The sequence below is a fragment of the Eumetopias jubatus genome, unplaced genomic scaffold, assembly GCF_037043125.1.
Source record: "Eumetopias jubatus isolate StellerSeaLion01/CBP00866 unplaced genomic scaffold, mEumJub1_p1.0 scaffold_10, whole genome shotgun sequence".
NCBI lineage: Eukaryota > Metazoa > Chordata > Mammalia > Carnivora > Otariidae > Eumetopias > Eumetopias jubatus.
In genome coordinates this window covers 103,639,569-103,654,444 of record NW_028274816.1, presented here as the reverse complement: position 1 = coordinate 103,654,444, position 14,876 = coordinate 103,639,569, and the positions used below count along the sequence as shown (strand labels likewise).

The following is a 14,876-nucleotide window of genomic DNA, read 5'->3' as shown; positions in this document are numbered from 1 at the left end:
ATTATTAAAAACTAAATAAACTTTTTAAATAAATGATAAAAATCTCTTCCTAGGTTTTCTTTTTGCTGCGACCCTTCCTGAACCTCCAGGAGATGCTAGAAGTGACTTAAGAAGGCTGGGGAGATAGCCGTTGGGAAATAACTGTTGGTAGTTGGCAATACTTCATTCCAGGGAGGTTGTGGCAAGAACTCCCTAGGCAGCAGACATCATGGATTTTCCTCCCTCTGGGAACCAGAGGTCCCTCCGTTTCTGGTCTGGATCCCTCAGAGACAAAGAACTTCATTCTCTCCCAGACCAGAGTGGGGCTGCTGGGGAGGGGAGCGGGTGGAGGGGTTAGAATTCTACCCCCAGGAAACACCCACAGGCTCAGACAGGAGCCCGAATCCTGACTCTGGTCCAGGAGGCTTGCGGGGCTGCGGGGGCAGCGGGGCCCCTCCGGCGAGGGCCGGGCGGGCTGCCAAGGTGCCGGGGGAAGGGGCCGCCCAGCGCAGGCCGGGTACGTGGAGCGCTCGGTCCACTGCCCCGAAGGGAGCGTCTGCCTCCTGAAGCCCCCGGTCCTCCTCTCCGCTCCATTCTCTCGCGCTCCTTTTTCCCGGCGAGCCTCCGCATTCCCCATCTGCCCGTCGCCGCCCTCGCCCTTTCTTCCCTCCTCCTGACCCTCCCCCGGCTCGCCCCTCCCTCGGCAGCCCACCTTCGCCCCGCTCCTCCGCGGGCTTCTCGGTCCTTGCCCCTCATCCCCGGCCTCCCCTCGCCGGCCCCCAGTGCCCAGGGCCCCCGCGGCCCCCTCCCTGCCCCCCTCGAGGCGGCGGCGGCCCCTTTCACAATAGCGCGGCCCGCCTCCCTCCTCTCGGCTCCGGGTTCGCTCCCGCCCGCTCCCCGCCCGGCGCATGCGCCCTCCGGTCAGCGGCGGCTGCGGCGGTGGCGGCTGCGAGCGGCTCCGTTTTTTTAAAGGGAAACGCTGAGGCGCCGGGGGTGACTGTGGGGGAGGGGGACCCCGAGCCGCGGAGACCCCCAGGGGAGGCGACAGACCCCCTCCCGGAGTAGGAGGGCTTTGGGCGGACCCATCCCTCCCACCCCCTCCTGAGGAGGAGCGGGGGGAAAATGGAGGCTCGGGGCGGCTGAGGCGAGCTCCGGGGCGGGGGGCCGGGGCGGGGAAGGGGGGGTGTGGGGTGGGGAGACGAGGCGGGCCCGGCCGGGCCAGGGGGGGCCGAAGCGAGCTCCGGGGATGAGCTCGGGGGCGGCTGGGTGCGAGCTCCTGCCTCTGAGGCGAAGGCGGCGGCGGCGGCAGCAGAGGCGGCGGCGAGGCCCCCATGGGCCGGCGGCGGGCCTCAGCCGCGGCCTCCACTTCTCCGCACGCCGGCGGGATGGCGCCCGGGCCCCGGAGGAGCCGCGCTAGCCGAGGCCTGCTGCCGCGCTGCTGAGGCGAGCCCGCCAAACTCCCCTCCCCCTCCTCCGTCCTCGACCCCCCACACCTCGCCCCTTCCCCACCCCCTCCTCCGTCTCGGTCCCCGGCGCTGCTCCGGACCACTATGACCATGAGATCCGCAGTGTTCAAGGCGGCCGCGGCCCCTGCCGGCGGCAACCCTGAGCAGCGACTGGACTACGAGCGGGCTGCGGCGCTGGGCGGGCCCGAGGACGAGCCCGGGGCGGCCGAAGCCCACTTCCTCCCCCGGCACCGTAAGCTCAAGGAGCCGGGGCCCCCGCTGGCCTCCTCCCAGGGCGGGAGCCCCGCGCCCTCCCCGGCCGGCTGTGGCGGCAAGGGCCGGGGCTTGTTACTCCCGGCCGGGGCGGCCCCCGGGCAGCAGGAAGAGAGCTGGGGCGGCTCGGTGCCCTTGCCCTGTCCGCCCCCGGCCACCAAACAAGCCGGCATTGGGGGGGAGCCAGCGGCCGCGGGAGCCGGCTGCAGTCCCCGACCCAAGTATCAGGCGGTGCTGCCCATTCAGACGGGCTCTCTCGTGGCGGCGGCCAAAGAGCCTACGCCCTGGGCTGGGGACAAGGGTGGGGCGGCTCCCCCAGCTGCCACCGCCTCGGACCCGGCGGGACCCCCACCACTACCTCTGCCGGGGCCGCCACCCCTCGCGCCCACCGCCGCCGCCGGGACCCTGGCGGCCAGCGAGGGCAGATGGAAGAGTATGAGGAAGAGCCCTCTCGGGGGTGGCGGCGGCTCGGGAGCCTCCAGTCAGGCCGCCTGCCTCAAACAGATCCTTCTGCTGCAATTGGACCTCATCGAACAGCAGCAGCAGCAGCTGCAGGCCAAGGAAAAGGAGATCGAGGAGCTGAAGTCAGAGAGAGACACGGTACGGGAGGGGTTAATCTGCGTTCGGGACGACGAGCGAGTTGTGCGCATGCTCGGGGGAAGGGGGCTGTAGGAGGTTAAGGTATCCCTTGGTTAGGGGTAAGGAGGTTGGCCACCAGCGAAGGAGTATCTTAAGTGTCGGGTCCTTGGGAACCAGGCTCACAGACACGTTGGGTCGGAGGGAAGGGTTAAAGGGCAACCTCCCAGTGGGAGGGGGAGGGGAGGCTTCAGGTGCCAAAGGGTTAATTTAAAATGACAGCCTCAGACTTGTGGGAAAGACGTGGAGAGTGGGAAAAGACCTCATTTGTGAAGGGTTGAAAATGCAAAGGTGGGATGCATATGTGGTGGCTTTCTGGAAGGGGTTAAATGAAGGAGATTGTGCGTTAGAAATGCATTCTTAGAGGAGAGGGACAGAGCAGCTGTTGCACTGCTGTAGCATCTTTAGATGGGAGGGCAGTAGGCCTTTTAATTGGCAGAGAGGTAGAGGTGATTCACAGTGGGATCCTGTTTTAGTTTTCTTAAATGATATGAAGAGAATCACTGCCTTTGATTTCAGACAGTTTTGAATAAGAATCTTAGTTATAAAACATGACCCACTGACCAGCTCCCTTGCATAAACATAGTGTGGAGGGGCTGGTAGATTTTAAGGCGTCAGGGGAAAGGAAGTTTGTTAAATGTATTAAGTAGACCCCCTCCCCAGAAAATCCCAATTTTTAGAATCTTAAGATAGTAGGGCAGTAATTTATTATTTATTTTTACTCCTGAGGAGCGTGACTATATAGGCTTGTTTTCACTGCAGCAGTAGTCAAGAGCACCTTATGCGTTAAAACATATTCTTTCAGATATCAGGAAAGCTGTATGTGTGTGTGGTGGGGGGGGTATTACTGTGCTAGCATACCTTACAGCTGCCTAAAAATAAACATGGTTTCTACAATTGTGTTCAGGCTGCAGCAGTCTCTCTCTCTCTCTGGCGTTGTGTGCGCCAAGGGCTGAGCAAGGGAGCAGAGGGCTATTCATTTTGTTTGCTTTACAAATGAATCGCATCAGGCATCGGCTGTTTTATTGGAGAATGCATTCTGCAAGGTGGAATGGGAGCTGGGGCAGGTCTCATCAGAATATCTCATGGTGTTGATTTGTGGAAGTTACTCAACATGGAGGTGGCACTGCTCAGCTACTGTACTGCAGTCTAGGGGTGTGATGGTACTGTAATTACAACACATCATATCCTTACATGGCGGGAGGGCGGGAAGAGAAGGACCAGTGAAGGAGAAGAAATCAAGGAAATGTCACCCACAAACCATGGTTAAGTAATGTTAAGGCTGTGAATCAAAACAGAAGATGAGAGTATGGCTGACCGGGGGGCTCTCTGCTGATTTGGAGGTTTCTGCTCATTTCCTGAGGTAATGGCCCCTTTGCAGACTTTCCTAGGCAGGAAAAGTGGGGTGAGTTAAGGATAGAGTATCAGTCTGAACTTGGCATTCACTGTTTTTGTTGTGTATTGCAGTCTTAGCATTGCTTAAGCTTGTTTCTCTTATTCCAGTTGTTTGGCCTCTACTGAAATCTCTGCGGCTAAGTAGATAGACTAAAGACAACATTAATATTGCTGTCTACCCAAATAAAGTTCTTACTATAGTGTTTTAAGTAGCATAGTTGGCACCTTTTTTCAGACCATTCTAATGTGAAGTTTTCAATGATAATAGACGTCCATTTTTTGTTTGATTATGTAGTTCTCCTTTAATTAAAGTTAAAAGACTTTGGTTTAATTAATATTTAGATAAATGGGTAGATTTTTTTCCCTGTAATCTCAAATGCAAAGAAATGTGCATATTTCATGATCAGTGGGATTATGGGTACTGGTTACTATTAAAATTCTTCCAGATTGAGTGTTCATTGTTTAAATGCCCTGCACACCCCTTTCAAATAACACTGCAATCCCTCGTGGCACTGTGACTGTGAGCGTTTAATTCCTTCTCAATATACCGTTTGGACTTTGCCCTTGTGTATAGCATTTTGGAGTGAAAGTAGAGAGAACAGGATTTGGAGAAACTTAGGGCCTCCTAAAAGAACCTAAGGTTAATTCTGGAAACTCCCAAACTGACTTGGAGCCACATGGTTAGCAGTAGAGAGACCATGCCATTTGAAAGGCATGCTGTGGCCCCTCCCAGAGAAGAGGATCTTCTTTCAAAAGAATGGACTACAAATTCCCCCATACCCCTCCTCAACTAGGTTAGCCCTAAAATTAAGCAGAGTACCTTGTCTTCTCTATTGCATTTAAGGAAAACTATTCCAATTCATGCCTATCTATTAAAAATAAGTTGAATTGCTATGACCCATGGAAAGAGGCAGAAGACCATACTGATGCCTAAAGGGGGCTTAGTACCTGGGTGTAATTTTTTGTGTTTTAAGTCTGCATTTTGGCACTCTCTCTTTTAGCTCCTTGCTCGGATTGAACGTATGGAAAGGCGGATGCAGCTGGTAAAGAAGGATAACGAGAAAGAAAGGCACAAGCTGTTTCAGGGCTATGAAACTGAAGAGAGAGAGGAAACGGAGCTATCCGAGAAAATTAAACTGGAGTGCCAGCCGGAGCTTTCCGAGACATCCCAGACTCTGCCTCCCAAGCCTTTCTCTTGTGGGCGGAGTGGAAAGGGACACAAAAGGTGTGCTGATAACTTTGTTACACTGTCTGGACATGATGAGGATATGTGTTTCCAGTGACTGAGAGTAGGGGATTGGGATTTATGAATTGGTTTTAATACAACCATATCCTGAATTATAAGGTCTTCCATGCTGAGAAACTATCTTGAAACATTCTTGCAGGCTATAAAAATCTGTTAGGAACATTTTGGTCACAGTAGTAATTACAGAATGTGGAGTACATCATAAAGAGAATGGGCAACAAATGTGACAGCTGAGTTTCTTAAAACTATAGCAGTTCACTTCAAGTTAGGAAGTGTTAAATTCCTTCATTGCGTTAGGTAGTAGTGGACAAAGAAGTAAGGTCTGACTATCCTTGGACCCAAAGAGATGTCAGTCTAGCTGTGAAGGTGGCATACATTTTGCAAACTTGGAATTCAGTGGCAATAAAATATGAGAGTAGACAACAGTGATATAAACTAAATTTTGTAAGATTCAGAGACATTAAAGATTATTCTGAGGTAGAATAGTGAAACTTTAAGGAGGAGATGGATCTTGAAAAAGAAGTATAGAATTTAGGTTGGTAAAACGGAAGAGAAGTGGCATTCTAGGAATAGTGGTGGGGGGGGAGGAGATTGGTGGGAGAAAGCCAGCAGATAGCAAGAAAAAAGAAATAGAGATTGTAATTAACATGGTATAGTATTGGGGGAAGAAATAAGAGACTGGTCTCTGGTTGACAGGAATGAAATAGGCCACAGATTGGCACCTAATGTTGGCTAAAGGGTCTTGAATAAAATAGGAACCTTTTTAGATTTAGTGGGCAATAAGATGCAATTAGAGGTTCTTAAGCATGTAAACTCATTTGTTCAACAAACACTTACCTGAGGGCCTGTTCTAAATACTGGTAAGCATGAGGCTGTTCCTGCTCATGACTGCCAACTGAATCAGATGTTTAGATCTTTAGATCCCTGAACTTGTTTGTTCTCTTGCCCCCAAATGTAATCAAATCAGATTTTATTCAAGAGTCAATACATTTTATAATGTTTTCTTCCCTATCTAATAGGAAATCCCCATTTGGAAGTACAGAAAGAAAGATTCCTGTTAAAAAGCTGGCTCCTGAATTTTCAAAAGTCAAAACAAAAACTCCTAAGCACTCTCCCATTAAAGAGGAACCCTGTGGTTCCTTATCTGAAACTGTTTGTAAACGTGAATTGAGGAGCCAAGAAACTCCAGAAAAGCCCCGGTCTTCAGTGGACACCCCGCCAAGACTCTCCACTCCCCAGAAGGGACCCAGCACCCATCCCAAGGAGAAAGCCTTCTCAAGTGAGATAGAAGATTTGCCGTACCTTTCCACCACAGAAATGTATTTGTGTCGTTGGCACCAGCCTCCCCCATCACCGTTACCATTACGGGAATCCTCTCCAAAGAAGGAGGAGACTGTAGCAAGTAAGGCATAGAGAACACTTGCTCTTATACCCTAGTGGTGGCGGTCAAGCTAACAAGTGTGAAAATGCCTTTGGCATTTTTAAAAAAGTGCAATCAATAAAGCAGAGTTCTGTCAAGAATGAGTAAGTTAACAGCCAGAGACAGACACTGTGCAGGCATTGCAAATAGATGGAATTACAGCAAAATGTGCTCAATGTATTTGCCTGCTTACAACACTGGGAGATGTGTTTGCCAGTAAGTTGCTCATCACAAGAGCACCAGACTCGGGGGTGTAATCTCCGGCAACTTGCATGCCCTCTGAAAGAAGGGTTTTCTGTGCTGTGAAATGCATAGAACTTATACTTTGCCATGCACGACTGTTCCTGCAATTGATATTGTGTGAAACCTGGGAGGGTGGTCTTTGGGTGTTCTCAGGGGCCAATGGTAATTTTTGGGTTGGGGAGCCAGCTTGGGGTGGGGAATTTCACCTGGGCCTCCGCTCTTTAACTATATAAACATTTATCTGTATCTCTATGTCCCGGTCTGGGGGGCAGGAGGAATCTGCCAAAGACCAACAGTCTTACTTTATCTTACTATACTTCACAAAGGTTCTAAATGTGAAGAGTTTACTTGGATTGCAGTAGCCCATTGGTTGTTCATATATTTAAATAAAATGGTCTACAAACTATTTTTCAAACAATAAGGACTATCTTGGGATATCTGAGCTGCTTGGGGAGGGTGTGGGGTGCGGGACCTTGGTCTTCATTCCCTTTTTTTTCTTTATGGCTTCCACACAGAAATGCTACCCTATCTCCTACATCAACCAGTAACTGCAATGTGCCTTCAATTGTGTAATGTTAGTCTGTGACAGTCACTGCGGGCGCTCCGGGGTGATGGTGGGGGAAGTCTTCTTGAAGAGAGCCACAGCCCCAAGTTTCTACCACTGTGTCTTGCTGTAGCAGGGATGGGGATGGGAATCCATTCCAATAAGACAAGAGCATTCTCCAGGCTTTGTTTGGCTGTTCTGGTGACAAAATTAAGTGGGGAAGATAGATTACTCTTCTTAACTATCTAAAATTCATTAGGCCTCACACTTGAGTACATGAGCTAGACCAGGATCCTGATCTAGGTTCAGGTTTTTTTGTTGGTTCAGTCAGTTGAACAGGTTCATCCTTAATGGTTAACCTTCTTGCTGCCATGGCAATGCTGTGTAACAACTTAAGAGAAACTGTGAAGCAACTTCCCATCCGGGATTGGGAAATGGCTTGGTCCAGAGCTGTTCTGTTTGACTGGCTGTTTTGAAAACCCTCTCTACCCTAGTACAGAAAATTCCAAACACCTCTGAGATTGTGGGCATAGCAGTACAGAAAGAGTCCGACTGGGGGGAATCCCAGCCCTTTGAGGAGCCTGAGTTGTGAATAAACGTGTGAATCCTTATTCTTGATGCCCCTATCTCAAGAGGAAGCTCAATGGCTTGTTCTAAGGAAGCCAAAGTCTTTGTGCATGTTGTTCAGGCTGGACCAGCAAGGTAGTTTGTTTGGAGGGAGGAGGGAGCTGTTTTAAGAAGACTACATATGTAAGTTTTGAGAACACTGATCTTTTATTTGAAAAATAGGGTCAACTTTTACTCACCTGCCATGTTCTGAGTTTAAGGTTTGATATCCTTGGCCATCAACTGTTGCAGGGAAACCACCCTAAATAATGAAGAAAAGAAGTCGTCTCAGTGTAAAAAAAAAAGTGGTGGGCTTATTTTCTTTTCTTTTGTCTGTTGTTCCCTCTTCCCCTCCCCCAGAGAGAAATTCTCAAAAGAACAACTCAAAAAAACCAAAATGGCTTCCTAGTGAGAACTTCAGTGATGATCCTTTCCTCCATTTTGGGTATGGGCTTTTTTTCTTTTTACACTGAGATGATTCTTCTTTCCTGCATTATTTAGGGTGTCTGATGCCATCAAGTGTTGCAGGAGAAACTTCAGTCTTGGCTGGTGAGTAGAATAGGAATTGTGCTGGCTGGGCCTGGGGTGGGGGGTCGGTGGGATGGTGGATGGTTGGGGAGCTACATTCCCCATCAGCTGGATGTGGGAGAGTGAGATTCCTTGGTGTATGATTACACTATAGACTTCAAAATGACTACACATTTCAGTTGTTTTTCAGGAACTGCAATAGCATCAATTATATGAATTGTCAGGTATTGGCTTAGGGTTTTTTGTGATCCTGTGTTTGGCAGACTGCAATGGCATTTTAGGTTCTTTTATACCATAGCGAGGACACTGAATATGGCTTCAGGTGAGGCCATAGAATGGATTCCTATCACTTGGTAACTTTGTCCTATCTGGGGAGAGACCTCTTGTCCTAGTGAATAGTAGGAGGGTTGTGTGACTTTGGATTTAAGGGTGGTTCCACCCCTCCTCCCTTTCTTTTTCTTTCTTTTTTTTTTTTCAGTTCCTTCTTGGAGGGACCACTCAGTAGAGCCTCTAAGGGACCCAAATCCTTCAGACCTTTTGGAGGTAGGTACCCAAGACCTGTCAGCAGAGGGGAGTGGAGGTTTAACTTCAATGTGTCCTAGTAACAGGATGGATAGGTTAAGTAACCCTTAAAGCCAGAAGGAAACTTTTTTTTTTTTAAGATTTTATTTATTTATTTGAGAGAGAGAGAGAGAGAATGAGAGATAGAGAGCACGAGAGGGAAGAGGGAGAAGCAGACTCCCCGCTGAGCAGGGAGCCCGACGCGGGACTCGATCCCGGGACCCCAGGATCATGACCCGAGCCGAAGGCCGTCGCTTAACTGACTGAGCCACCCAGGCGCCCCAAGCCAGAAGGAAACTTGAGCAATTCTCTAGCCCAGCTCTTTTGTTTATATAGAAGAGAAGACTGAGGTTCAGAGTGACTAAATGGTTTATTAAAAAATAAATAGCTAGGGAGTGTTCGAAACAAAATGAAATTTCATGCTAAGTAGAAAAGTTAGAATGTGCCACTCAGCAACAAAATTACATATTCCAAACTTATTTGACTCTTAAAACTCAGACCCTTGCAAAGCATGGAGGGTAGTAGGGAGGGTTTATGGCGGTCTCAAGGGTTGTTTCAGTTTGACATGATTTTCATCTTGGAAAGTTGAGGAAATAATTTCAAAGTTTGTACAGTCTACAAGGGTGGGTGTGGGGAGAAGAATATGTGTTTTGTTGATTCTGTTACTGGGAGGTTCCCATGACATCCATAGAACTCACAGACTCAGGTGGGACCTGCAGGGAAAAGATTTCACATTCCTGGAAGCTGGAAATGAGTTCGCATATACATGTGTCACGTGGTGATAAATAGTTTATCAGCTGCTGTTCTTTACACAGAACCTGGATGACAGTGTGTTTTCAAAGCGGCATGCAAAACTGGAGCTCGATGAGAAGAGAAGGAAAAGGTGAGGCGAGAGATACACATCCTGGAACAGCTGAGCCCTAGGACCCTAACCTCTCTCATTCATGCTGTGAAAAGCTCTGGAGCCCTTAACACTCTTAAATTACTGCCATCCCAATTGGTTGAGTATCTTAGTTTGAAGTGGTAGTTGTTATAAGTAAAGATGTTTGGCTTCTTTTTCTTTGTGTATGCCTTTCCTCAGTTCCACTCTCTGTGGAACATCAACACGTGATTTGGACTGCTAGACCTAAAGAGCTCTTTCCTGACCAGGCAGACAGTTCACTTTACCACCCCCCACCCTCCCCACCCCATTAAGAAGAGTCAGCACAGGTCTCCCTAGTGTCTGGACTGTGTTAGCTGCTTTTATAGAGCAAGTTTTCAGTAATATTGGGTTTGTTTCTTTGTTTTGTTTTGTCTGGTTTGTTTTTCCCAGATGGGATATTCAGAGGATCAGGGAACAAAGAATTTTACAACGACTGCAGCTCAGAATGTATAAAAAGAAAGGAATTCAGGAATCTGAGCCTGAGGTTACCTCATTTTTCCCTGAGCCAGATGACGGTAAGTTTTGTCTATCTAAGAAAGTAGATTTTTCAAAGAAGGAAAAGGGTGCAAGGCTCCAGGGTACAACTTGCTCTGAATGAATGAACAGCATTTTGGAGCAGGTGTAGTTGCTAGACATTTCTCCTCTATGTCACTAACAAGGTCCCATTTGGCTTTCTCCCATAGTTGAAAGTTTGATGATTACCCCCTTCTTGCCTGTTGTAGCATTTGGACGACCATTACCCAAATTAACTCCACAGTAAGTATAAAGGTTCCCCCCGCCCCCTTCTCAGGTAGCCTGCACTTTACCTCCTTTTTAGACTTCATGAAGGCCTAGATAATAAGGTGGAACAGGTGGCTTAGGGATAGCCATGGCTTTTTGACAGAAGTGAGGCTATCTGGGCAACTAGCATTGGAGTGATAAAATAATTAGAAGGATTGCTTTTTGAGTTAGAAAGAGATTATTTAGTCACTTTAATAGCACACTGTTTCTCTGGCTTTGAGACAGGAAAGACATTCTAAATTTGGAACTTGAGAATCAGGGTTAGGAGTGGTGAGGGGCATAGTATCTCTTTTAGAGTTAATCTTTTGTCCACACTGAATCCCTTCTAGTCTTCCAAGTTGATTTCCTTACCTTTTTTTTGCCAGGAATTTTGAGCTGCCCTGGTTGGATGAGCGTAGCCGATGCAGGTTGGAGATCCAGAAGAAGCAAACACCTCACCGGACGTGTAGGAAATAGCTGAGCTGGCAAGAACCTTCTGTCTTCAGATAGTTGTAGCACGCCATTTTCCAGAGAATGGCAGAGACCTGTATGTGTGACCTATGTCCTCATGTATGTTATCATTCGCTGATAATGCCCTTCCATACTCCCTTGATCTTGTTTTGTTTTCATCACTCTGATTTCGCAAAAACTCTCATTGGCCTAATTGTGAATTATGGAGGGTGGCTGGGATTTCTTTTCCCTTTTTGGGGAAATGAGCTCTCAAGCTAAATCTATAGGATGGCAGATCCAGAAGCCTCAGGGGTCTGCTTCTCTACATTTGCCTACGTTAAAGGGGTAAAAGGGCTCTCTTCGTTAGACTTGTGGAAGATGAAGCAACCCCTGCCTGTAGAACCGTGCCTGCATGGCACGCTTCTCGCCCTGGTATACCCTTTCCTTAGAGTTTGAGTATAGTGGCGTTTACCCTAAAACAAAACAAACAAAAAAACCTCACCATGAGCTTAAGGACCAGATGAGGAATAAAAAGTGAAGTGATGAAGCAAGTCATCTTCACAGGGTAGAAAAGAGATTGAAAAGTTGGCAGATAAATGTCTGAAAAGACAGTTGTTCTCTTAAAACTGTGATACAGCCATGTGGGAAGGAATTTGTGCTGTGATTATTTTCTTAGTTAATGGATAACTGAATTTCTTCCTCCATTCCTCAAGAAATAAAATCCTTAGAAAAGAGAATGGGGATGGTTAGTTTTGGACGAGTTATGACTCTAAACAAAAGCAATTGACATTTGAGAATGGCATGCCAGAACCTGTATAGATGTCCTTGTGTCACATCACTTCTCAAGTATTCCTTAGTTGGGCTTTATTCTTTTAGCTGAGCTCTCGGTGGTGGGATAGGTTTAGGGAGGGTGGGGGGTATATGTGGAAATATGTGCTTCCTTTGGTTGGCAAATGTCTACATCTTGAAACAAACAGGTGTACCTAATGAGCTTCTCCATTCACTTTGTAAAAAATAGATTTGTATGTGTATCATCTTGGTCCCCCTTTCCCCCCATTTTGTTAAAAAATTTCAGGACAGCACTCCAGGCCACTTTGGTCTCAGTGTAAGATCCCTGTAACTATCTGGAAGGAAAATAGAGCCAAGACCTCTGGTCTTAAATATATAGGAATTGCCTTTCTTTAGTCTTCATGACTATTGTGTGAAAACAAGTAGGGGTCTAATCTCCTAGAAGGTAGGGGCTTTTATCCTTGAAGAGAATATGTCCCCAGATTATTAGCACTTTTAGAGGAGAAGCCAAGGTATGTAGGGTGTGTGGCCGGCCCATCAATGGAGCATGAGAGAATGGGGATACATCCATTGTGGGAAGAAAAGAAAAGTTCCTCAGGGGCCTCCCACTGCTAAAGATTTTTGTAACATGTTGATCTGTGCTCCCTGGGTTTGACTTTTAAAGGAATTATTCCGGCAGCACATGTAGTATTCTTGGATGATCTTGCTGCTTTTATTTCTCCGTGTGTGTGTGTGTGTGTGTGTGTGTGTGTGTGTGTGTGTGTGTGTGGCTATGGGTTTTCATTTGTAACTCCCATCTGCTTAGGAGAGTGGGCTCTCCACAAGGGAACCTGCTGTGAACTTCATTGCAGCAAGAGTGTAGAGAGAAATAGGACTTATTCCACTAGGGGCTCTCATCTCACACCTTAAGGGGAGGAAGGAGATTTCTAGAAAAACTGGGCCAGATTTTCTTTGTTCTCCATCATTTTAATATGACAAGCTGTTTGGCTTTCCTACTCTGACCTGTGTTATGTTCCTTTATAATGTGCCCAAGAAGAAAAAAGACCGATCAGTGTCTTTTTACGTTGTTCCTTGATTCCTCTGTTTCTTTTTGATTTTCAGCATTTGTCGGATTCCTAATTTGGATATGGGTTAGCAAATATAACCTCTGTGTTTGTGCCCTGCCCAGGGGACTCCCCAGATTCTGAACTTGAGCTAGACTAAGAGGAATCCATGAGGTGCTATCTGGCCAGACTTTAAGTGGATTCTATTTCCTTGGTTCTCCCTCTTACCTAGGACTGCTCATTTTATTGTCCCGTCTTCTAGATCAGTTCTCCTTTGATTTGGATGTGTTGAGGTTTGTTGAGGAGGTTGGAGAGTAGATTAGCAAAATTCCAAGAGCGAAATTACAGTGTGTTAGAGTGTGGGGGGAAAATTAAGTCTTATTTTTTCCCTACATGGGATACAACACTGTGAAATTCAATCTTCAACAAAGGCCCTGCAATTCTCCTAAAACATAGTTCTTTGTTTCTTTCTTTAACAAAGTTTAAGCTAGTGTTAATAAATTAAAAAGAGAAATTGCTTGTCTGTCCACTTCAGCTTTGTTTTATGCCCATTTCATATTGTTGTCTGTGTTGTAATTCATACTTTTGATACCATTTCTGATGTGTAAAATTGGTTGTCTTGTAAATATCTTATAAAGAGTTCAATTGTAAATAAACTATTGTGGCTGTTAATTTTTGAACTTCTGCTTCAATTTATTAGACTTATTGGGAAGCATGAAACAGTTCTGCTGTAGATGTTAAAAGATTAGAAAAAGAAATCCATTTTCACAAAATAGAGAAATATACCATTTTCTCAATTTTGTGTATGAGCACAACGTATGTTTTTCATCCCTCTTTGTTCTGTGTTCTCCCTTACACATGAGGTAAGTGGCAACTTTAAAAACAAAATCCTAGGATAGGATACTTGGTGCCTGCTGTCTAGATGAGTAAAACCTCATAGCTGAAAAGACCTTAGAGGTCATCTGGTCTGACCCCTAATACATGATTTCCCCTTGACAACATTCCAGACAAATGAAGTCCAGCTTCTGCTTCAACGCTTCATTTTTTTCTATGCATTTTCCCCTAAATGTTAGAAAATCCTTCTTCACTGATAAAATCTAACTTCTTGTAACTCCAACCCATTGGTTCTTGGTTTGCCTTCCAGGGTGATGAAAAAAGATCAAGTCTTCCTGTTTCTCACTGTCTCTTGAATAGTTAGATTGCTGTGGCTATCTCAAATCTTCTCTTCATGGTAAACATTCAGAGAGCTTACACTTGTTCCTCAAAAGCGAGGATTTTGAGTTTTTCAGTTCCTTCTGAGTGAACAAGTTGCTCACGTTCATTTAAAAATTGAACCCAGACCAAACAGCTGAAAGGTAGAGTGGCAGATTATCACTTTCCTTATTTAGACACTTAAGTTGGCAGCTTCATTTGCATCAATTTACCTTCTGATAGAAAAGATCCTCCAGATCTTTCTAACACTTATTAAATCATACATCCTCCATTTTGAACTCAGGCATCTGGATTTTGGAAATGGATTTACCAAAGTTGTCAAATTTGGCCACTTGTTTAACCAGGTGAGATCTTTTTGGATCCTGAATCTATCTATGAAGGCATTCAGAATGCCTTCTAGTTTCGTGTTGTCTATAAATTTGGTCAACATCAGATCTTTAGCCATATAACTTGTAAAAATACTACACAGGACAGAATCCTGTGCAATCCTGTCCTGTGCCATGCAATAGTGACCTTTCTCTGTTTGATATATATTATTAATGTGCACTCCTGTGGGTACACTAAAAGCTTATGCATTTTGAATGTACATATTATGGTCCAAAGAGAATATACTTTTTTTTTAATAGCTGACAAGGCTTTTGACAGTCTTGCCAAAATCAAAGCATTCCCCTAATCTACCTGTCTGGTAACCCTTAAGAAGGAAATCATGTCAGGCTATTGAACCGCTAGTTCCTATGATCATCTTTTTTAAAATCGGTTCCAAAATCTTGGTTAAGTCTATAGCTTCATACCACCCTGCGCTTTGGGAGAAGTGATAGCTGGAGT

At 46.3% G+C, this 14,876-nt stretch overlaps 1 protein-coding gene across 3 annotated transcripts; it reads left to right on the top strand.

The window, feature by feature from the left end:
• The first annotated feature begins 1,189 nt into the window (after positions 1 to 1,189).
• MSL1 (MSL complex subunit 1) lies at positions 1,190 to 13,511 on the top strand. Of its 3 annotated transcripts, none has more exons than XM_028089833.2 (9): positions 1,191 to 2,297; positions 4,730 to 4,953; positions 5,994 to 6,376; positions 8,289 to 8,336; positions 8,794 to 8,858; positions 9,692 to 9,759; positions 10,189 to 10,313; positions 10,482 to 10,554; positions 10,944 to 13,511. In XM_028089833.2, the coding sequence occupies exons 1-9, from the start codon at positions 1,530 to 1,532 to the stop codon at positions 11,032 to 11,034; spliced, it is 1,845 nt and encodes a 614-aa protein (XP_027945634.1). In that variant the 5' UTR covers positions 1,191 to 1,529; the 3' UTR covers positions 11,035 to 13,511. The 3 variants fall into 3 exon arrangements, with proteins under 3 accessions (XP_027945635.1, XP_027945634.1, XP_027945636.1); XM_028089835.2 differs by lacking the exon at positions 1,191 to 2,297 and adding an exon at positions 3,597 to 3,696; XM_028089834.2 differs by lacking the exon at positions 8,289 to 8,336 and having other exon boundaries at positions 1,190 to 2,297.
• Positions 13,512 to 14,876: the final 1,365 nt, after the last annotated feature.